General features: G+C 35.8%; 2 protein-coding genes across 13 annotated transcripts in view; one reads left to right on the plus strand and one right to left on the minus strand.

Annotated features, from left to right (window-relative positions):
• The window catches only part of RALGPS2 (Ral GEF with PH domain and SH3 binding motif 2), a 126854-nt gene that overhangs the window by 33403 nt on the left and 69516 nt on the right, over nt 1-23935 (minus strand). For 11 of the 12 annotated variants that reach the window (XM_072867401.1, XM_072867400.1, XM_072867390.1 and 8 more), the window contains 2 exons: nt 1923-2060; nt 918-1008 (listed from right to left, as the gene is read on the minus strand). The exons of the other annotated variant lie outside the window; for it this stretch is intronic. In XM_072867401.1, coding sequence (XP_072723502.1) covers nt 918-1008; nt 1923-2060 — 229 coding nt within the window. The remainder of the gene's footprint in view (nt 1-917; nt 1009-1922; nt 2061-23935) is intronic. 12 annotated transcript variants of the gene reach the window in all.
• Nucleotides 4887-22235, plus strand: ANGPTL1 (angiopoietin like 1). Its single transcript, XM_072867512.1, has 5 exons — nt 4887-5083; nt 11182-12037; nt 17159-17352; nt 19658-19928; nt 20955-22235. The coding sequence occupies exons 2-5, from the start codon at nt 11212-11214 to the stop codon at nt 21140-21142; spliced, it is 1479 nt and encodes a 492-aa protein (XP_072723613.1). The 5' UTR covers nt 4887-5083; nt 11182-11211; the 3' UTR covers nt 21143-22235.

The raw sequence follows: 23935 nt of genomic DNA on the forward strand, positions 1-23935 counted from the left end.
TAGTAAATCCAAGTTAGGGCTATTAAATGGTAAAGTGTAACTGTTCCTCTAGTGTGCATACCCCTCACACCATTTGAATGTAGCTACACAAGCAACCAATTCAACACAACTGAGGTGACAAAGTTCCCAGGCAGGCAGGATGGGAAAGAGTGGGGAAACTCCTCAAGCACATCAGCCAATGAACAAAAACTTTCTTCATATGCAACAGATTTGCTTTAGGTTTTTTCCTATCCTCAGGGCTTGTTCCTGTCTCTTGCCAGAGATTTCCATCCCCCAGTTTTGCTGGATGCCAAATCACTTAATACAGTAATAATCTTTTAATTAAGGAAGTAGAAACCTCTGTTTCGGGTGGTATGCCAGGAGGAATGGGCGGGGACACAGATGGACAATATCTTGCCTCTCAAAAATCAAGTGTTTATATTTTACTCACACTGTATAACCTAATCAAAAAGAAAAATATAAAAAGAAAGTGAAATATATATGAAAGTGAAAGCCTTAAGTCACCCTCAGTAAGAACTTGGGAGTGGACACACAGATGACTTGGTTCTGATGAAAAATGACATAAGCTATCTCCAATCATGGGATCCATCTTATTGACTGAACAGTGTTACATGTGAGCCAGAAGTATGGAGTCTTCATTAGCAAACACTCAAAGAGGTCTGCAGATCAAATCAACACACCAAACAGACCTGAAAGCTAGGTACTGATGCAGTCAGGCGTAGAAAAGGAAGGAGATACGCCATCCAGCATGATGAAAATTGTCTTGAGCACAGGACGCTGCTGTAACCTCACTACTTGCAACTGGTGCATCCGAGATGCATAATCCCCCGATACAAGTGCAATCTTAAAAGTGACAGGCTTTGTGTTATAAAAGTTATTTTGTAATGAGTTAGTTAGTTATAGCATTTCCTACTTACTTGTAATTGTCATCTTCAACAAACTTTTGTAGTTCTTCTATGTACTGAACTGAGTTCAGATATTTTTGGACATGAGGCAACAGAGGAATATCTGGAGAACAGATGACATATCATTATCACTGTACCATTCACTGGTAAGCAAAGTTATTTTCCAGAAACTATTTAAACCAAATCAGATCTCTTGCCTTTTTATGTGAGATGAAGGTACAAACTACAGTCCCTACTGATGTTGAAATTTTTGTCCTTCATAGCAATTCTCATGCATTGAGCTGACATTCCCCACATCCATAAAGCCAGGTATGTATCCCTCTAGAGATGCTCTGCTTATCAGAGCACCTATCCGGGAAAAGTGAGACAGCACCCCTGGTCAAACTGAAGTCGCAAACCTGGAACCCGGATGGTTGTATCTGAGACTCCTTCACAGCCTACTTTCTTATTATATTGAGTTTCAGTGAAGCCACAATCCTGTGCTAATTCACATTCCACCATCACAAATGCAGCCTTACGACTTTACTAGAACTTGAAGAGGACTGTGAGGGAGACCACCTTTGAAGAAAAAATACATTATCTGATCTATGAACAGAACTATAAATGTCCAAAAGACAAGCTGAACATATTTTATTAGCTCCAGTAAAAGTACTACTCCAAAAGCTATCCTACTATTTTTAGAATTCATAAAATTATGAAACACAGGGATACAAGTTTATAACATACTAGTAAAACTACTGTTAAGTACAATGTATTCCACATTTTTCACAGAAAATATGTACCTCAAAAATGTGTGTAATGTAAGAAAAGGGCAATTTTATTCTGTCTCCTCATGCTGACGCTCTGTCATAACCAACCATACCAGAATAAACTTGGACTTTTGGACTGAGAGGATGAAGGAGAACACTAATGGCATTCAAATGGGTTGGGCCTTACTTATATTGCATTACAGAAGATGAATATTAAAGCTTTTGAAGTTGTTCTCTTTAATACTGCAATATTTGTACACTAGCTTACCATATTCACACGACTGCTGTAAATCTGAGATAATTCGAAGAATGTTGTTCATTAAATTTGTTCTTTGTTCGCTTTCCAGAATGCTCCCTGTTGATGGGTAGGCAGAGTCAATATACGTCAGGTCTGACAGATAAATACCTGAATAAGATTAGAATGAAAAGTTTCTTTATTTAGTGTCTCCCATTTAGCAGAAAAAAACCTCACAGACAGTATTTTGAAGAATATTTGCTTTCAGTGACTAACGTGACATGCATGCAGGTTGACAACAGCATTGCCTCAGAATATTATTTTGGATTTACCTGAGAAATCATTTTGACAAGATCTCTGAGAGCCTTCAGACCTCAGAGTAAAACAGTAACAATGCTTGGACTTACACGAAAGTACATCACCATGCCACCCTTGTCTGGGATTGAATCTGCACTCTCCTCAATCACTTAATCCTTAGTTTTGTCAGCCTCATCTCAGCTGTATTAACAGATGCTGAGGGTACAAGTACAGCTAGGTTTCAGTGTACAGGCTTTCATTCTCTGTACGACAAATCACAGCGGGAGGCAGAGAGGATCCTTTCCCCCTGCATCATACCAGGCATGTACTAGCTGACACTGTCTTTAACAGCGTCATTATTTCTAAATCTAAAAAGTAATTACAAGGACATGCACCACTACTCATGAACATAATCTTCTGCCATATCACCAATTAATTATTCCCTTGACAAATATGACGCATACTAAACACACAATGCTAAAATACATGATCAAAATTACTAATGATTTTAGGAAATCTACTACTTCATTTATCCAATTCAGCAATTAAAAAAATAACAGAAGGAAAAATCATATTATCTATAACTCTTCAAGCTGAATAGAAACTAAAACTCAACTTGCAGCAACATGGGAAAAGTTAACTAGGCAAAAAGTACACTCAGATTGAAATGCGGTACAAATCCTGCAGTTCACATTAATCACAACTCCAAAGGTCCAACAGTCCTATAAATAAGTCTCTCCAACTCTTCTACCTGCTTTCTTCCCCACCACCATTGTAACCTTACTAGTCTTTCATTCCCTTGATCATGGAGAGAGGAAAATCCTCCTCCTTACATACTAATGTTGTAGATAAACCACTTACGTTAATTTTAAATTCAACTCAATTTCTTGAACTTCACCCAAAGATTCATCATTTTTGTCTCAACTAAATGAAACATATCCTGACCAACTCTGCTATTAGAAGGAATTTCTTTTCATCCCCTACATCTTCCACAAGATATCCAAATTAAAAAAAAAAGATACGAACTTAAACAAATATTTTTAAGAAACTTATTTCAGTAACAGGGAATTTCTAAAATTATATTTTGCTTCACTCTCAGCCTTGTATAACCAGAATCATAACAAGAAGTTTGACTTTACAGGTGGAAGACTATTAATACAACCTCACAAGAACAGCAGTTGTGTTTGCATAGCACCTAACCAGTACAGTCCTCAAATGTGAGTTGGGAAACTCTGGGCATTACTCCAAAATCAACACATACACACGCGTGTGTGCACACACACAGAAACAAATTAAAATACTTGCGGTTGAAAGGTGACATATAAAAAACTGAATAAAAAGGTATTACACATGACCTGATATACTACTAAATTTCTCAATTTTCTATTCTGCTAGAATCAGTTTATTAAAAAACAGAAAGGATAATCGGAAACATCAGATAGCATAGTAACATAAATATGACTATCTAGACTGCATAAGCTATCCTGAACCTAACTTTGCTAAGCAATGTCCAAACAGACCTTAAAAAGCCAAACCTGCTCAGTCTTCCACAGACAGAAGTAAATCATGCTTACTAATTATAATTAAGGAAATTCACTATGAACAGGCACCTGCAATATTATGCATGATTTTATAAACCAAAGTATTTGTAGGATTATCTTTCTGAATGACTTGCTCAGTTAAGCAGTGATTTTTTTTTTCTTTTAGCTAAATCAAGACCTCTCCTGTAGAGAGCTGTTCTCTAGACTTATTCAATGCATTTCTATGAAGTCTAAAATAATTTTGAAAGCATACTAGGGTAATTCTCTTTCAGATATAACTGGCATGTCCTTTGTGAAGAAACCAAAAAGATCAATGAAAGCAAACTGAATGAACTTAAGTGCTGGCTGACTACTGACAGAACCAAAACCAGTATTCTGCATTCCTCACAAGGCATAATCTCTGTGGCTTTTGCTACTTCTAACACCAGTCAGATGTTATCAAATATTCTGATACCTACCCAAAACCATCACACACAGAGTTTTAACATTTTCCACATGTATCAGAGACTTCGTGCGTTTAACAACTGGAACTGTTTCTTATTAAGTGAACGTCAAGAATTGAATGTGACATTCTGTTGAACATTCTTCTAGACTATAAATGGTTCATTTTTCCTGTTGTATCCAGCCAGGCTGCCCCTTTTATTCCCAGCAACACAAATCGAGTTTTATCAGCCTCAAAGAATCTTTCTTCTAAATGAAGCCCAGTACTGTAATAACTTGAAAGGCATCTTTAGGCAGCATAGTAAAAATGTTTGATTTGTAATTGCCTGCTGAACTCTTGCACAGTCTGTTGCCATATGGTACCCTCCCTTCTACTGGCAAACAATCTTTCCTTGTTCATAACTTCTCGGCCTCCCTACCCCCTCCTTTTCTGGAGGGTATGGATAGGAAATCCGAAGGAGGAGTTTCTTCTGCTCTCAGTGTGTTCACGGTGACATCATAGGTGGGCTGAACATCTAAGTCCAGTGTGTGTTTGTTTAAAAAAAAAAAAAAAAAACTGTCCGAAAGTGATGTATATGGAATCTGGGTCAGCTGTAGCTGTTTAGTGCACTTCTGCATGTGAGAGTAAAACACTGCTGTTTCAAAAAACATTTCTTTCTCTCTTCTGGAATAAAACATACTGGAATGTTACTTTTTTCTTTTTTTTTTTTAATGACTAGTTAGCTTGGTTATCGTATGGAGAAATCCAATTCCTCAGTACAGCTTGGATCTAACAGAGAAAGACAAAAGCAGTTTTCAACTCCAGCTGCAGATTAACAATCCACAACATCGGGTAATATAGGAAGAAAGAGCAACTTGGCCTCTGGATTTTCCATCTACCACAGAAGCAAAGCAGCTGGAAGATTTTTTTTCTTGGTAAGTTTTAAAGTTATTCTTACTTGCAAGTCTAATTTTGAGCTATTTGTGAATTCTACATACATCTACCATCCACATACAATTGTGAAAAGACAAATCTCTCTGAGCCTGAGAAAAGTTTGACAACTAAAATATAAAACTCACTTTTGTGGCATTTGGTAGACTTTGGAAACTTGGAAAGAATTAAAAAGGACTCTGCACTAGAGCAGACACTAACTCATTCCAGTTGTAAAGATGAACAAGTTTCAGTTGTTTAGCTGTAAATCTTCTGTAGATTTTGTTATATACAGTTACAGAAAATTAGTACTACCAGATCATTTGCTAAGCATGTAATTTGAGTATTGTGAACATATTAATGGGAAATTCTGATCCTACCAAAAAGCAAAAGCCAAAAATCCTATCGACTTCAGGAAAGCTGGATGTCACCCAACACCAGAGCATAGACCTAGCATTACTAGAACTAGAAAATGGATACCTCAATAAAACCACTGTAAAAAATCCCAAGTAAATCAATGCACATCTGTAAGGAGCAACCATTGTATATTGTTTCAACTAAATTTTTATTTATGGTACTTCTGAGCAGTAGAAATAGTCCAAGTTGTACAACCAACCAAGAAACCCAAGTCATACATTGATTCAGAATATAATCAAGTTTGTAGCACAAACAATGGGGCAGCTGAAAATCCAAAGACATTGCTGCAACAGGCACTAATCCCTTCCTTTACAGTTTGTGGAATGATGGGGAAGTTAATTGCACCTCAACTGAGCAGCATTTTGTTTCTAAATAAAGATTTATTTCATAAACATGAAATGCAACATACAAGGCAACACTATATTAAGTGGAAAATAGAAAGGTTTGTTACAGTTCTTCAGGGGGAGGGAGGGAGAAGGATGCAGTTGCAAGTCAAGGATTAAAACAAGAAAGCTGTTTACAAACAGAAGATGAAAGTACAGATAAAAACCAAAAAAGAGTTGCTAATACATAATTTTCTACTTTTTGCCTTTCTTCATGCTGACTTGGAAATTAAAATACAGTAAATAATACAGGACAATGGAAAAGAATTTAAGTTATGTATTAGTATTAACAAACTCTCAGAAATGTCTGACACGTTAAGAGGGAATGAAGGGGGTGATGCTAAAAGAAGAGACAAAGTGTTACAGAAAGCAAACTTAATTAAAGTTTAGCAGCCATGGGAGGAAAAAAAAAAAGTCTGAAGCAGTCTTGACAAAAAAGAAAGATGGATCCTTTCCAAGTTCTTGAGCCCTTTTTCTTACTATCCTTTTGTGCTTCTTTACATATTAAAGAGAACAATCTAAACAACAACAAAAAAACCCATTTGAAGCCTACATTGTGTGCTTTGGACACCAGTCTCCATTCATTCATGATTAGCCAAGGTTTTGATTTACAGCTGCTTAGAACAATTCCTAAATCTTTCACAAATGAAAACAGCTGAGTCAATAGTTTTAAAGCAATAAACTGGCTATACGCAAGGTTTTAACTCTCTCTTTTTTGCTGTCTTCCAACTTTAGAGCTCAAATTTTGAAATGCTTATTTTAAACAAATAATGTACTACTAATATTATGCTGGTGCCACAAGAATGATCTGATGTATGATGGAAAAATACGCCATTTAAAATTTTACAGGAATTCACTTCAAAGAGTGGAAATTCTGAATCTTTAAACTCCTGCCAGTATATACATAGCTTTATCAGGTTTTCATTATTGTTTTACTGGGCTTAGTTTGTTGTTAGTAACATGGCCTATTAGTCTGGTCCTTAAAAATTTATACACCAATCAATGAAATAAAACTTCCTATAGCAAACATCACTAGATGCTTCATGTCTTCAGTATCTGTTTTACAGAGCATTCTGGACCCCCTAAATAACACATTTCCAAACACAAAATGCACCACTCCATTGTACCTGCCTGTTAAAATGGTGCAGATAAACACAATGGCTGCAAACAAATGTAAAGGAACCCTCACAAAAACAAACTTCACAAAAAAATCTGGAAATGTTATGATATTTTGCTGTGTTTTCAGAATATCTAGTATGACAAGATTTATAAATCTCTTCTGCAGAGAACTTCCAAGAATCTATCATTTTTAGAAGTGACACATTTTCAGTGACTACTTCAAAACCCCCTGAAGATTATTAGATTGCCTTTTCTAAAAGGAATCAGACTCCCATTAATCTCAGAGAAGTAGAATTCTGTGACTCCATACATCATGTACCTGACTAACAAAAACCAAGAACGTATTATTCCTGGATCCCAGTCAACACAATTGAAAGTAATCCTGTTATTTCAGCAAAGGCAGAGTGACTTACCGGAAAAGCACTTGTTTCTATAGGGTAAAGTAACTTACAGAAGTACACAGATACATCAAAAATCCATGTGAACATTTCTCCTATAATAAGAGTGTTTTCCTCACAGCAGTATTACTTCTAATGTTACAGATCCAGTTTTAAGCTAAAAAAAAATAACCTACAAAAATCTGCACTTATTCTGAGATAAGAGAATATAGATGGTTTTATTGATTTTAGCTGCTTAGACAAAGCTTAACAGAAAATTAAGTATGCGTAACATCAATAACAGAGCCTTCAGATTAACTGGTATCATGTTCAGAGGATCTTTATTCTCAGTATTATCATTTACTTTCTCAAAAAAACCCCTGTCTGTTTCTTTTCCTGTTTTACATGTTTATAAAAATGGATGTTTATAAGAGAGGGCACCATTGATATTTCTAATTTGACCATAGTCTTTTAATAAATATTCTGAATAAAGATATGTACTGATACTGCACTTTCCATACAAAGGGAATCTTATATTCACATTTACCTGCAACACTTCCTTTACATTCAGTCATAACAACCTACACTGCCCAGGGAGAAGCAGTCTTCGTCAGCTCTGAAAGAACAGATTCTAATTTGTTTTGTGGGTCTCCAAATTCTACATCCTGCTGAACGTGAGAGTCACAGCAGTACAACAAAGAACAAATAGTTTGCTGTGTAGAAAGTTAAAAAAAGCCAAATATATACTAGCTTCCACACTTCCTCATCCCTGCAACTCTAATATTTGTAAGTGATACAATATTTTTTTGGGTAACACAGCCCATGTTATAGGAGTTGCTCAGTGAAAGTTAAAAATACTAGTTACTGGTTTATTTGCTCTTTTAAATTGGAATTTTGCTCCTTTAAACACTTTTAAAAGTAATAAATCAAAGACTAATTTTGGAAACAAGTTTTTTTTTTTCATGGCAATCAGTCTGGAAAGAGAAAGAAACCAGAAGAAAAGGAATAGCATTAAATGTAAAATGGTATTGAAGCCCTATCCACAGCTCTGAGTATTTCTGACAAGATGGTGATGAAGTTTGTGTTGCTATGAATAGTTGCACATTTTCTCCTGCAGAAGCAATGCCAGAACATACGTAACACCACTTCTACAGAAATCTGAGACCCAAAACTGGGTGACACAGAAACACAACACAACCAAATGAAGTGACAGTATATTCTAATTTTAAAAACCACGACAGTTCCTAAAGGGTTAAATAACGTATTTTAAAGCAATAGTATCTGTAATCACCATCTTCCTCACTTATTTTCCAAGGTCTACATTCAGGTATATCAGCAGCCCCACTCACTACAAGCAACTCTAGACTTGCAGGAAGGGTTTAAGACTGTGGTTCTGTCTAAACTGATCCCTGAGCCTCAACCGCTTTATCTCATAGCGGTTATGGTACCACCTAGACATCTAAACCTGGGAATCTGTGACATTATGTGTCTGATTAAAAAAAACCCTAAAATGATTTCCCAACTCTAGTATTTGTCATTTTTAGGTCTTACATATTAGGCCACCATTATGTGATATTTTGGATAAACAATTTATATTTTTTTAAGCTGCTTGCCCAGAACATCAGGAAATTTCTGAAACAGTATTTGCATTTCCTTCTAAGCTGATTAAAGCTCCAGGTGAGTATCTTACTCAGAACCTATTCTTGTATAACAAGTTAGGCATTAAGCTGCTCAAACATGCCAAGCAACATTGTAAGATGTTTAATTTTTTCAACATCAAAATATCCATGGAAGCACATATGTTCCCTACCAGGTAGATTCTCAGAAGGAACTGATCCATGCTTATCTGAATGTCTCAGTTTAATATAAGACATTTGAATTATTTCAAAGTTCCAGGGCATAATCTTATGCAGCTGTTGCATTTTGTTACACTGTATTAGATCATTTAATTCATTTTATGGTGTGACAGCACATACATAGACACAGAACTCCTAACTTTAACACATAAGCATAAATGTTCAAAATGAACAAATACAATATTGTAAGAAATGTGGAAAGCAGACTACAGCACAATACATGGTCAGAAAGTGGGCTGCATTGCAAAATGTTTGGTTTTAAAAGATTCATTTAAGTTTTAATGTATTTCAGGGGAAAAATATGCTGCTGTGGGGAAAACCCCCAGCCATTTATTATTTAAGTAACTGTATAGGGTCTTTAAAAACTACCAAGAACTAAAGGGTTATTCACCTTTTTGGACTATGAAGTAACTATTATATACTGTGAAAATAGTAAAATACTGGACTCGTACTATGGCTTCATCCTTAACCATGTGCCATGAAGTCACTTTCCCTGCATCTGCAAACACTGAATATAAAGTATTGAAAAATAATTTAGGAGATGTGAAGAGGTTTCAAGCTTCAGACAATTAGTTCAGCTCATCCTTAACAAGTTAGAAACCACACACAGACCTGTTTCCCATGTGTTTACCACGATTTATGTGAAAATTTAACCTAACGAACTTCCAACTGCATTGTTCAAGTGATTAATATTTTAAATGTCTGAAATTACCGAAGAAAAATATACAATTAGGTCTGGAGAAAAGTGATACTTTTTCCTACTTTTTTTTTTTTTAAAAAAAACAAACCCAAAGTTACACCTTCAGCAGAAAAATATTAACGAAACTTTTAACCAAGTTCTGTTTCTGAGAAAAAAAAAAGTATTTACTAGTGGACACCAAAATACTTATTACTACATACTAACAGTGAAACATACAGAAATAAGTTTTGAAATATAAACAAACTTCTATGTATTCCTTCCATTTATGTAGGGTAAGAAATGATTTTCAGTATGTGTTAAAAAGCAAGTGTTTTCTTCCCCTCCCAGAAGCAGGGCTTGCAATACAAGTGTCAGCCAAACAAAAAATTATTTTTTAGGCAACAGAGGAACATTTGATCAAGACTCGTTGATACAATTCCTGACTGCATGTACACCATGGTTTGAGGTTTGTAACCACTGCTCTTAGTGAAGCCAAAAAATAAAGACTTGATACGTTTACTCTGAGGTTGAGCAGACATCATTTGCACCAATAATATTAACGCCAGTAACAGAACTGGGATAAGTGACCTGCCACAAAAGTCACCTTATCATTTGTAAATGTGAATGTAAAGGAAGCAGCACTGGTCTGCTTCTCCTTCAGGGTGACTGTTTCAGGATTACCAAATACACTTAAACTTGAACTTGGCAGGAACAGCATGAAAATTATTAACTTTCTCCAGTTTTACTTCATTTTTCTTCTTAACTATACAAAGGCTGCTGTATAAGGCCTTGTACAACCACTAACAGTAGTCTGGAAAGGAAAACCAGAACAGCAGCTGAGATAAAAAGGAAGAGTGATCTGCTTGACAAGGCAAATAAAACATGAAAAATGAGGTTTTTTTCCCACCTGATTTAAGTGCTACCTTTGCTTATCATGTCACATGCTTAAAAAACATTGTCTCTAAAAACATTATTAGGTGTCTCTAAAAACATTATTGGATCTTTATCACTGCATTTTAATTCTTTACACAAAGTTAAAAGAAATGTATTATTTTCTTTAAAAGGTGAATGAAACACTTCAGTATGGTATTTATATTAATAACACACCTGATACTTCAGTGTTATTTGGATAAAAATGTTCTCAAAGATACAAAAACAGTGTGACAACAATTTTAAATGTTCATCTCAAAAGGCATCCAAGTAGCATGGCAAACCCATCATTTTAGGTAGTTTAAGTTATGGTTCTAATTTAATTATCTTCTATCTGTTCAGTAGTCTGACAGTCAACATACTTGCTTCAAAATGAAGATATTTAAATGGACTTTGGGTGTACTATTGTTCCTACTGTTGTCTATCGGGCGCTGTACAGAACAATCTACGCCTAATAAAACATCCCAACGGAGGCACCCTCGTTCAGCAGATGGTGGAGAGGAAGGGAAGAAGTGTGGTTACACATTCTTGGTCCCAGAACAAAAAATCACAGGGCCAATTTGCGTAAATACTAATGGACCAGGTACTGGTAACAGAAAAGATGAAGTCACAAGAATGGACATAGAGAACTTGAAGGATGTCCTGTCCAAGCAAAAGCGGGAGATTGACATTTTGCAATTGGTAGTGGACGTGGATGGAAACATTGTGAATGAAGTAAAATTACTGAGGAAAGAAAGCCGTAACATGAACTCTCGGGTCACCCAACTCTATATGCAACTCTTGCATGAGATAATTCGAAAGCGTGATAACTCACTTGAGCTTTCCCAACTGGAAAACAAAGTCCTTAATGTTACAACAGAAATGTTGAAGATGGCAACAAAATACAAGGAGCTTGAAGTAAAATATGCAGCACTAACTGATCTTGTAAATAATCAGTCTGTGACTATCTCGCTGCTGGAAGAGCAGTGCTTGAGAATCTTCTCACGACAGGACACCCATGGGTCTCCACCTCTCGTTCAAGTTGTGCCACAGCACATTCCTAACAGCCAGCCATACACTCCCATTCTTCTGGGAGGTAACGAGATACAGCGAGACCCAGGTTACCCCAGAGACAGAGATGTAAGGCCACCACCTGATCCAGCGACTTCTCCTACAAAGAGTCCTTTCAGAGTACCACCACTGGCTTTAATCAATGAGGGTGAGTTACCTATCACTATTTATCTAACCTGAGATTTCTCTATTTCAGAGGGAAGCTGTCCTGGCTATAGAAATACAATGAAGAATTTAAAGTATCTGGTACAGCTAGGCCTTGCTCCCGATTCTGACCTCCCCATCCCATCTCCCAGGAAAGCTTTAGTTTGCCAAATAATCTAGTTCTTAAGCTATAGCTGCATAAAATGAATTTTTTTAATTAGCTCATACTCAGGAATTCAATCTGAAGAATTTACGCCTTTGAGTCAAAGTACTGGGGTTTCTGTCTCCAGCTGGGTTTGAGTTATGGGAGTGAAAATTCATTATTAGCATATACTTTCTAGTATTTGGCCCTGTTTCGTTGAAGATGCCTACTAGCTACATGTTACGGTAACCAGCAATGGTGAATAAGAGGAGCTAATGAATCTTAAATAAATGAAGTAATTTTAAGTAGTTGTCCTTTATACTTACACATATGCATTTGCCAGAAGTTAATCCTGCTAGAAGATTTTTACTCCTTTTATTCTGAGCTGCTTTAAAATGAACATCTAAATCCACCAACACAGTCGTGCAATAAGTCTCAAAGTGTTTGGTTGAAGTATTCAAGAGAGTAAGATAAGTTTGAAAGGATAATTGAATCAAGGCTGGATCCAATTAGATGCACTCAGCTTTGAAAATTTAAAATGAGTAACTACCTTCCCAGTAATTTGATGTCAGCAGGGAATGGCAAGTTAAACTAATACCACAAATATTATGAAAATATATTCAGGAGACTGTATCACATCTTCATGTGTCACATTCTTCAGGTCATTACATAAATTCATTTATCACTAGCAACAAAACTAATGACAAGAAAATTAACTACCTCTGAGCTGCCCTGAATTCTATCATGATTCTCACTTTATTAAAATTTTGACAGAATTGTGATAAACAAATTAAGAATTCAGAAAAACAAGTTTTTCTCAGACATCCATTCAAGCGCTTGCTCTTGGCTTCTGTTAGTTTGCACAGCAAAAGGGTTTGGTTGGGATTTTTTTTTGTGTTTGGGTGGTTGTTTTTGGGTTTTTTTTGTTGTTGTTTTTGTTGTTGTTGTTTTTTTCTTCTTTCAAATTGCCTTTAGTCACAGCTGGAAGTTCAACTTGGTTCCTAAGACGACGACAAACATTTATTTGTAACTGTTCCACAGCATTACAAACAACTAGCTGGTGATGTAAAGAACAACTATTTTTATTCAGGGTCTGCAGAAAATTCAGGCACAAGCCCAAGTAAAATGCCAGATGTCATGAGAATTTAAATCGCACATCCTGACACAAAGGAAACAGCCAATATAAAAGCATTACATTAATGTCTGGTCAGACAGCAAAAGTATAATTCTAAAAAAAGGCGAGTTCCTGTTTCCCAGAAAACCCATGCTTCAAGCTTTTGTTATAAATGCACCTTTTTCTCTCTCAATATATGCCTGCTGTACATACAAAATGAAGCAACAGCACTAAATATTTTCCTCTAAATTATCTACCATGGTTTTCACTAACCCCTTTACCCATAAAAGTCAAGAGTTTGAAACCATTTTTGCAAGGGAACACAAAGAAATCTTAGGAAATTTATTTTAACATTATTCAAACTTCCTTTATTTAATACTAGAGTCTTGAGTTTCAAGTTTAAGTGTTTCTTGCAGTGCCTTGGGAAAATGAGGGTTGAGAATCTAGAGCTAATAGAGCATCAATCATCAAAAACAAAACTTCTAAATTGCAACACAATGCCCAGTTATTATCTCTGATTTTTTAAATTAAGGTAAGCATATTTAATGGTGCACAAACCCAAAATTTTCTGTGACATAGAAAAATGAACTTTCCAGTTAAAAGATGATGACTATTTGTAATGTATAAAGATGCCAAAAAAGACCAATGAAAACCAAAGAGTCCCATTTAGAAATAGGCCCGTCAAAGATTTGGTTATGACAGAATAAACAACTGGACAAACAAGTAAGAGCTTTCTCCTACTGTATCTGAAGAAGTTGTACCTAACAAATACTTGCATGCCGCAAAAGTTTACAGAAGGGTTAATGTGCATCTTAATACTGTGGGTGGAGAGTAAAATTCAAAATATATGGGGAACAGAAGGATGAGATCTTATTTTCTGAAGAGTATTTTGGTTAGTTTGCATTCAAATTGCTATAAAAATTGAGGAGGAATAATGTTCCTGTGAATTATAGTTTTCACAATTATCTTAATCCTTGGCATAATAACCAGTGTCCCCAAATTTTACTGCCACTATGTTGCAAAAAGTAACTTCAAGTAGAAAGACTACTTGAAAATTACACAGACAACCCACTCTGCTGCTAATACCTCTCAGTTAACAATGTAACTTTAAAAAAAAAAAACAAAAGCCCAATTTTATTTTGGAATTTCCCTCTACTATTGCCCAAAAAATCCTCTATATGAAGCTCACACAAGCACAGCTTCTATATCACCCGCTCAATATAACATTTGGCATCTTAAAATAGGATTCAGCCATCGTTTTATTAAGCTTCCAACTTAAGATATTTCATCACTTTCCTTCTCTACTAGATCTAATTTAGAATAGAATATGATCTGTATTAAATCATATGTCAAACAATTTTAGAAGTGAAATATTTAACAGATCATATTCTCAGAGTATTTCTAACTTATAACTAATTGACTCAGCAACTTAGTGTACACAGACTGTTACAAAAGACTAGATATGCATGAGATATTTATTCCTTACATAGATAACAAAATTTTAAACAGATTATGTTTTTTTCATTAGCCAGAGAGCCTCCACTCACACTAGCACTGTGGAGAGTCTTAACACTGTTTCACAAATATCAGCATTTCTGCTAAACAAGAAATGGATCAGTTCTTATGTGTGAACTTAAAATAATTACATATAATAAAGAATTTACTTCTCAAAAAAGATTCAAGGCTATACACCAAAAGTTATGGGATTTGTTGGATTTCCTTACACTAAAAGTAGAAGTCTGTTACTTTTACTACAACATTAACTTATGATAAGCACATAGACAAATCTGAGCATCAGAGCAGACAAGTTGCACCCTGTGACCTTAATGCCAGCTGAATTTCAGAAGTGTTCAAAGTGTATTATATAAAGAGACTAGCACAATTCTGTCTGCCTTAAAAGCTACTTAAAATCACTCCAAACATCTGCTTGGGCCTCTTATGGAAAAATGAGTCCTCAGGTCCTCCTCCAGTAGAAATCACGTGAAATAATACACAGCAGATCTGAGCTATTCTTAATATTCAACTAACATTACAAATAATACTACTTGTCTGTTTACTCTTTTTCTAATGCAATAATTGCTTTACAATAATACTTCTAGACTTCTAAACTAACCTCCCTGTTCAGTTATACAGAGCCCAAATTTACTTCAGTCAGTTCACGGAAAGGAAATGAGATCCAACTTAGTCCAGGAAATTATCTATCCACTGGACAAACTTTGCAATGTGCACAATCTACGTGGAAATTTTAATTGTGAACAAGAGAAAAAGCACTCATATACCAAAGCTACAGTATTTCTTTCTTAAGCTACTACTGCACGCACTGCAAGAACGACAAAAACATCATCAAACACTGACAGTAGAGTATGCAGCAGCACTTACAACGATGGCTCAATGTCTGTAGCATCCTTGGTAGTGCTGTCACAGCCAGAAGCTCCAAGTAGTCACCTTCATTAGATACACAAGCTTTCTGCACTCTAATTAATATGAAATGCTTTATGGATTTCTTGCTAATTACACACTTATCCAACTGGCAACTACTACTTTAAGATCTAAAAAAAGAGCGACTTTCAATTTGCTTTTGTCACACAACCTTAATCTGCAACAAAGGTCTCTTTCACTCGACCTCTACTGTTGATTAAAGAATAACCTCAACAACTGTCTTTTATGCTTCTTTGCACATTAGCTTCTCCTGTGACTGATGAGTTTTCTCTGAACTTCCAAGCAGATTTGAGAAAATGAGCCTTCTAAAATGAGAGGATAGCTGTAGGTAATTTATTTTCAGATTTACGGAGTATGAGTTTTCAAATACATTTAGGGCATCCACCACTAACTAGCCATCAGAGCATATCCTGCTTTTCATTAATAAATAACCAGTCTCTCTTTAAATCAACTGAAGTAATGATACATGAACACAAATCCTTGTCTTAAAAGTAGAAGATAAAAATATTACCAAAAATCGAAAGGCAAACTAGGAAAAGTTTTCAGAGAAATATAAGCTGCATGCTTCTTACAGAATAACTAGATGCTCTTCTGCAAGTAGTATTTGTAAAACCACTATTCACATGGTCTAAAATAGAGCTTTCAAGCAGCACTGTCAACAGGAACAGCATTTTTGTAGAATCACAGCCCTGAAAACAAGTACATGAGCCCTTTTAGATGCTCAAAAGTCCCTCTCCACTGCTTGCATATTTTCTTCATCCATATCCATCCACATGTATCACACCAGGATGACACATTAAACCTAAAAAGATTCCTATCCACAGTTAACAGGCTGATCCTAGAACTGGGTAAGTACATAAAGGCAAAAAAGTTAAGCAGTATAAGAATACTCTTTCACTAAATTCTGTGTCTGTAGGCTTTAGCAGTAAATACTTCTTACAGCAGCTCTCAAACTATTTATGTATTCAGGTGTGTGGGGAGGTTGTTTGGGTATCTTGGGTTTGTTTTGTTTTGTTTTAAACCTCCACCATTTTCAACTGGGTGCACTAGGACAATGAAGTAAATTGACATCTACCTCTTGTAAAAGAGGTACAGGAGAAAATAGTTAACGAAAATCATAATGCAATTCTTGAATATCAAGAGTCAGAGTATAAATCTTTGACACAGCAAGCAAAGTTAAAAATTGGGCGTTGGTAATCAAAGTCTATTATCTGTTTAACAAAATGAAGTTTTTGTTGAAAAAATATATATAGGATAGACATTTATTTATATAGATACAATTAATCTAAGACAGTAACTTTTTACACTGTTTTCCATGGTAGTTTTACCTTAATTGAATTACTGACTTTCCATTACCATTACAAAACATTCTTGAACAACGTGCACTGCATAGCCAAGCTTAAATGCTTACAGTATTTCTTTTCAAAAAGGTCCATTCAAAGACTGCCAACAAGCCAAGGAAGCTGGACATTCCAACAGCGGGATTTATATGATCAAACCTGAAAACAGTAATGAGCCAATGCAACTATGGTGTGAGAACAGCCTGGACCCTGGAGGATGGGCAGTTATTCAGAAGAGGACAGATGGATCTGTCAACTTTTTCAGGAACTGGGACAGTTACAAGGTAAATTCTGGAATGCAGAAAATCAGCTGCTTCATTTCAGTGCAGCAGTGACATTATCTGTCGCAATCAAGATGGTGCGAACATTTCCAATGCAATTCTTCATTGCAAACGGTTGTACTGAATGATAAACACTGAGCAACTGGAAACAGATAGCTGCTGAAGTTAGACAGTGAAATAAATTTTACAAACAAAAATAATTGAAAAGAATGGTAATCCCTCAGAGGCAAACATATTTCAGTGGGAATGTCCTATTTCACTCAATGCATTACTTAACTTTGTATGAACTAACTTATTGTCTGAAATAGCCTGCAATTGTAATGCATAACACAACAAATGGGGAGACACATGTTATTCTAGACAGTGACTGGGAAGTCATTTATTACAAAGAGCTAACTAAACACATGATTTCTATTAACACACTGAGAACTAAAGTAAGTACTTGAAAAGCTTAATTGTCTCCCTTATGAATAAGCAATCTCAGCCAGTGGAATTATTCATTTAAGCACATTAATAGATTTGCAGGATCAGGGCCTCAACTTAAAAACATTCCTAATAATGAATTAAAGGAAATAATTTCTACCTTTAAAATTAGGTTAGAAATCTGAGGAGGTAGGGCTGGTGAAGAAAAGCACATTCTGGTGTGTTATTGTGATATTATGCACTAGCAGGCATAATATGTAGGATGACCCATGCTGCTTTGGAGTAATTATACACTAGACAGGAAATTAGATAATCCATTCGTTGGGTTTTTTAAATAATAATCATGTGCTGACTTCATACATATAGGACACAGTTCTACAATTGCCATGTACATTGTATCTGAATAGATAACTGAGCCACATTTAACTGGATTAGTAATCTAAAAATACCACCATATATACAAAGGAAATTACAAAAGATTACTATGAGGATTTTAACTTTTTGCATTCTTGGAATTTAATCATTCAAATGTTAAAAATCCCTTAGTAACCATTATTCAAAGTCTTTACTTCTCAGAAAACTGGGTGTTTTTTTGGTTTGGGTTTTTGGTTTTGGGTCTTTTGTTGGGTTTTGTTTGTTTTTTAATATGTCATAAGGTAGTTACGGAGTGTCTTATATAGTAACCATAAACATTTTGAACATAACAAAGAAAATATAGAAGAGTATATAAATGGTGTTTAATAATGGCTCAATCTTGGGCAAGACTTTGCCCCCGAGAGATTTCTCATGAAATTGCAGTGGCTGCAGATAGTATTCTTATTACCTAACTGCAAGTACTTGAAGATGCACCTCTGTGACTGGCTTTAAACTAAAGGCTGCACCACCGACAACAGAGGTGTCTCCCATGCCCACATTTCTACTTCTTTCCTGATCTCTGTGTGGCTGCACAGCTACAATGTTGACACAAGGGAAGTATTGCTAATGTGGCCATGAGCCAGGAGAAAAGCACCGCTACCATTTTTGGCAGCAGCATGATGCTAGATCAACTTTATCCACTTGTGAAACTGCAGCCTGAGTTAGGAGCCTAGACTGTTTATCTACTGGAGAGAGAGAAACTTCCCCAGAAAGTGATTTGAAGCAGGAAATCAGCTGAAGGTCCTACATAATCAATGGACTGAGAAGGGGGTAGGAAGATCTCAGAAACTAGAAAGTGTAACAGATAGCTACGGTGGACGACATACTTACCTTAGCTGCAACACCAAACATTAACAACACTGGTTTACTCAGGGGCAGGAGACAGCAGATATGAAATATCACCTCGCAGCTACCGTACTGGTAGTCTGTGATTTGAAAGGGAAGATGTCTTTATATTTCATTTCTAATAAATCTAGTAAAGAGCACAGATGAATTATGTGATTAAGTTTACAGTAAAAAAATAACACTAGTTGCATTAAAAAGGCAACAAAGTTATTTACCTTGAACACTGAGACTGTTGATCCATAAATACCTTTTCCAACCTGGAAATATACCCCCTTAAATTTCATTATTCATACAGTCTTACAGATCCCCTTAGCTTTGTCAAGAAATATATTGTTTCCATTTCCCTATTCTCTCTCCCTTTATCTTAAAAAGAAGAAAACATCACAGAAAACAGTTTTACCACCTTTACTGATTCTGGTAGTACCTCATGCGGAGAGCAGTCCAACTGAGTAAATGGCCAAGTGCAGCGAAATAAAACATTTAAATACATGGGTTGAGCAGTCTTTCAGAAGCTTAAAGGCTTTCAGTACCCAAGTTCCACTGGTTTGTAATACTCCTGCTGATGAGCGTTTTGACAAACAAGAAAAATGAAGCTAACATCCCCTTCTGATCTTCTTTTGTACAGAAAGGATTTGGAAACATTGATGGAGAGTACTGGCTGGGACTAGAAAATATTTACATGCTTACCAATCAGGATAATTACAGACTACTGATTGAGTTAGAGGACTGGAGCAATAAGAAAGTCTATGCAGAATACAGCAGTTTCCGCCTGGAGCCTGAAAGCGAATTCTACAGGCTACGCTTAGGAACGTACCAAGGAAACGCAGGCGATTCTATGATATGGCATAATGGAAAGCAATTCACAACACTGGACAGAGACAGGGATATGTATTCAGGTAAGGAAACTAGTAGGTATGTGAAAAGTTAATACAGTAGATTCCATTAGTGATACCACCTTTAAAAAACAGGAATATAGTACAAAAAAGTATGTAAATTCTGATAAAACAACTCTATTAAAAGATGCTTCAAATCAATAATGATAAAAATCACGTTGACAGGGCCCCCTTCAAGGCCCTGCACCATTCAGAACTTCAAATTCTATTACCCTCATTGCAGGCACTCTTGAGCAAGCTTTATATTTAGCTCAATGACATCCTTATCACTTGCATGTGACACTCTGCAGTCAGAACACCTGTCCAGGTGATATCTCAGAGTAGTGCTGTGGCTACATAACAATAATCAACATGAACTAAAGCCTCTGAACAGCATGAAAGGAACTACAACTGTGCACAGGCTTAGTTGTGTACCAATACTTGAGAAACAGGCAGATCACTTTGTTTCATTCTCCTTAAAGGACACTTTTTTGTTCATTTCCATGCTCTTCCTCCAGCTTTCCCCTTAAAGCCTTGCAGTAAAAGAAAGGTTGGGGAGTGTAATACTTCAACTGCTTTTTCTCAGCTGTCAATAACTATAAAGCTGGACAAATCTTGCAAACTCTTAAACAAGCCTGTAACAGTAAATACACAAGTTACGAGCAACTCTTTGTGGAACTGTGGCCCCGCGTGCTGCTCGGGACTGTTTCAACTCACATTGCTTCCATTGAAGTATTTCTAAACAGTACATAATCCGAGTTCCTTGAATGTTAGCTCACGGACAAGCACTGCTGGTAGTCTGAGAAGAGTTGATCTCCTCAGTTTTCAGCTGCCACATTAAATGCCATGTTAAATCATCACCCCTTCAGGCAATGGTTGCTGTTACAACAGAATTTATAATTTAGGTAGAAGCAGCAATTGATACGACCACGACAGGGTATGAAGTACTTCAAAGTTCCCTCTAAGAATAAGCAAGAATATGAAAGCACTTGCTAATCTCCATTTCTCCTCTTTAATGTTGAAGTTCACCTATTTCTGTCTGTTCCACAGGAAACTGTGCTCACTTTCACAAAGGCGGCTGGTGGTACAACGCGTGTGCCCATTCTAACCTTAACGGGGTGTGGTACAGAGGAGGCCACTACAGGAGCAAGTATCAGGATGGAATATTTTGGGCTGAGTACCGGGGAGGTTCCTACTCCTTGAAAGCAGTTCAAATGATGATCAGACCTATAGACTGAGGAGGAAAATCCCACAGTGCTTGAGTGATCACATATAAACTTCTCAGTGCTTGAGTTCCAGAAAAATAAAATATTACTTTTTAATCATTATTTTGCACAATCTTCCCCTGCAAAAAGCAGGTCTACAGTTTTCCTGTCCTTTTTTTTCCCCTGTTGTGTTCCCTCCTCCTTTTTTCAGAAACCTTTTCTAATGTGACAGACAGTGGTTTTTTAAACACACATTCAGAAAAGCAGATGTTTGTGCTTGCAAAGCATATTTATCTTTGTTCAAGTCCAACATACTTTATGTAAACAGTCATTAAAGCTGGTGAAAAATTCCAGATATGACAAGATATAAGCTTTTTCACTTAAAAAGCTTATGCTTTTTCAGGTTAGCTCAACTCTTAAATGTAAATATGTGAAATGACATTGTCTTGCTTTAATGTGAAAATTGATTAGTTATTTAACAATTTATTTAAAAATGTTGGTATTACTTTCAATGGAAATCTGACTTCACATTACTGTTTAAGATTTACTCCAAGAAGCTACTAAAAAAAAATCGAAGACATTCTAGCTTTCCCAGTAGAGAGAGATTTTTGCAACAAATAATTATTTCAAAATGAACTGGTGAATTAAACATAAAATACAAAATTTCTTAGTGGTGTAGAGAATTCCTTAAGATCTGCATATCCTACCTTCTGTAAAACACCTACGCAAAATGTTCCTAACATAAGAAAAATAATTGTATGAAGTGACTGATAAACTCAAGACAATCAAATTGCTCAGTACTTTTTTTTTTAACTTTCTACCTCCATATTCAAACATCCTAATTAAACAAAAATATTTCTTCATACTTTGAACTTATTGACAAAACAAAAAGTCCTGATATTAAAATCAGGACTTGACACTTGGAGACCCCTCCCCTGCTCCAATTAGGAGTGATGAGGTCTGAACAAGTGTTCACATGTACTAATGTAGAGAAGGACCGAGTCTCTGAATATTTTAAGTTTTCCTCCAACACAGCTTTCTGCTGACATAGTAAACCCAAGATTAGAAATCAGCTCTAAGTGTATGCTTCCTGCCACCCCAAACTTGGACTGCTCTTGTGACATACACATTTCCCTTCCCCTACATGTATACAACTCTGATATTGTCTATATTAAATTTTTTACCTTCTGGATATCTGACTTCCCCTGGAATTAATATGTAATTTAAGAAATTACTTAGAAAATACTTTTCCAACTTTTAACAAATGCCATAAACCATACCACATCAAAAAAAGATCCTTCCAAAATTGGAAACAACAAAATGTTTTCTTTAGGTACCAGAGTCTCCAAAACTAAAGCTTTCCTCTTAGTATATAAAATTATTTAATAATTGTACTTTGCCACACAGGTAACCTAATTTAATTTGATATTACACAAAAACTAAATATGCTGTTCTGAACTGTAACCAATGTATTTGTCACCTCATATGTCCCTTCAAGATTTTAAGGGACTTTGCCCCCATTTAGCATAAGAAATCCTAATAGCTAAAAGAATAATCTAATATTATTGTTATGTTAAATTAGTCGATACCAATTTGCTATGCAAAACCTCATTTGTGGTTCAGAGGAGAGAAAATAGCATTCTGTTTTCAAAACACGTTCTCTGGAGTAGATACAAGCTTCATTGATAATATATGGCTGCAAGGGTTGTAGTTAAATCTTTGGTCAGACATCAAAGACAATAAGTTTCAATAATATTTAATTGGGGTTGGTGGTGGTGGGGGATGGGTGGGGAATCAGTCCCAGCATATTCTATTCCCAAATTCCAAGAATTTTAACTGACACAAATGTTTAAGATTACAATTCTGAAATTATTCTTCATATAAGGACTATTTGTTTGTTACAAATACCATACAGACCTCATTGACTGAGTGTTCTATAAAATGCTTTTTAATTGCAAACACTTAAAATTCAAACTATCTACAGTCTATTTTTTTTTCTGTGGTAGCTAGATAGAAGAGCAGTTCAGGTAAATTTAAAAGCTAAAAACGCCCTCCAAAACGTTCCTTTAATGAACACTTCTGACAGCTTTAGTTCATTCAACCAACAGATTTCCTCTCCTTGGAAGAGATCTTATTTTACCACAAGAATCTCTTGCCTGCTACAAAAACAGTGTTTGTTTATTCAGTGCAGTCAGTGAAAGGTGTACTTCGCAGAAACCCCTAAGTAAAATTAGCTTGCACTCAGCCTTTAAATTAAATCTTATATATTAGACATCTAAAAAGTGACTCTTCCCCAATTTAAAGCTGCAGGATGAAATCAACTAAACTTCATTACCCAGAAAGCTCAGACAGTACAAATGCCGTGCTCTAAAAGGAAAGACTTAATTTTAAGTTGCCGATTTAAGATTATGAGGAGGGAAAGCATAGCGTCTCTTTCTCAGGTTAGTTCATAATAATTTCATATAATAGTAATAATAATGGTTCATACAATAATTTACTACTTTCAAATGCTTGTAACTCTTACCAGTTCTCAGCTTTTGGGTTGGATTTTCTAAGCAGAGTAAATGACTTAAAAAGTTCAATATCTTCTCTCACACTTTTTTTTGGGAAAAGTTTTTCAAAAGAGGCTGTAGCATCCCTCAAACTTACTGCACTGGACATTCAGAAGCAGTATGTCTGTGAAGGATATAGCTTTCACCATTCCTGTACTACCAGTCCAAATTTAACCAAGCAGACCTGGAAAAAGTTTATCCTGTACTAAACACGAACATGGTTTTCATATATATTTCCAAAGTCTATTGCAAGCATTGTCACTGAAGTAGCTGA

This window comes from Ciconia boyciana, chromosome 7 (assembly GCF_034638445.1).
Source record: "Ciconia boyciana chromosome 7, ASM3463844v1, whole genome shotgun sequence".
Lineage (NCBI taxonomy): Eukaryota > Metazoa > Chordata > Aves > Ciconiiformes > Ciconiidae > Ciconia > Ciconia boyciana.

What these genes read in the sequence shown, in the direction of transcription:
- ANGPTL1 (XM_072867512.1), top strand. Translation starts at nt 11,212, where the DNA reads ATGAAGATATTTAAATGGACTTTGGGTGTACTATTGTTCCTACTGTTG. An exon ending in ACTGGCTTTAATCAATGAGG is followed by an intron (nt 12,038 to 17,158) that starts GTGAGTTACCTA and finishes CTTTTCAAAAAG; the next exon opens with GTCCATTCAAAGACTGCCAA. An exon ending in GGAACTGGGACAGTTACAAG is followed by an intron (nt 17,353 to 19,657) that starts GTAAATTCTGGA and finishes TCTTTTGTACAG; the next exon opens with AAAGGATTTGGAAACATTGA.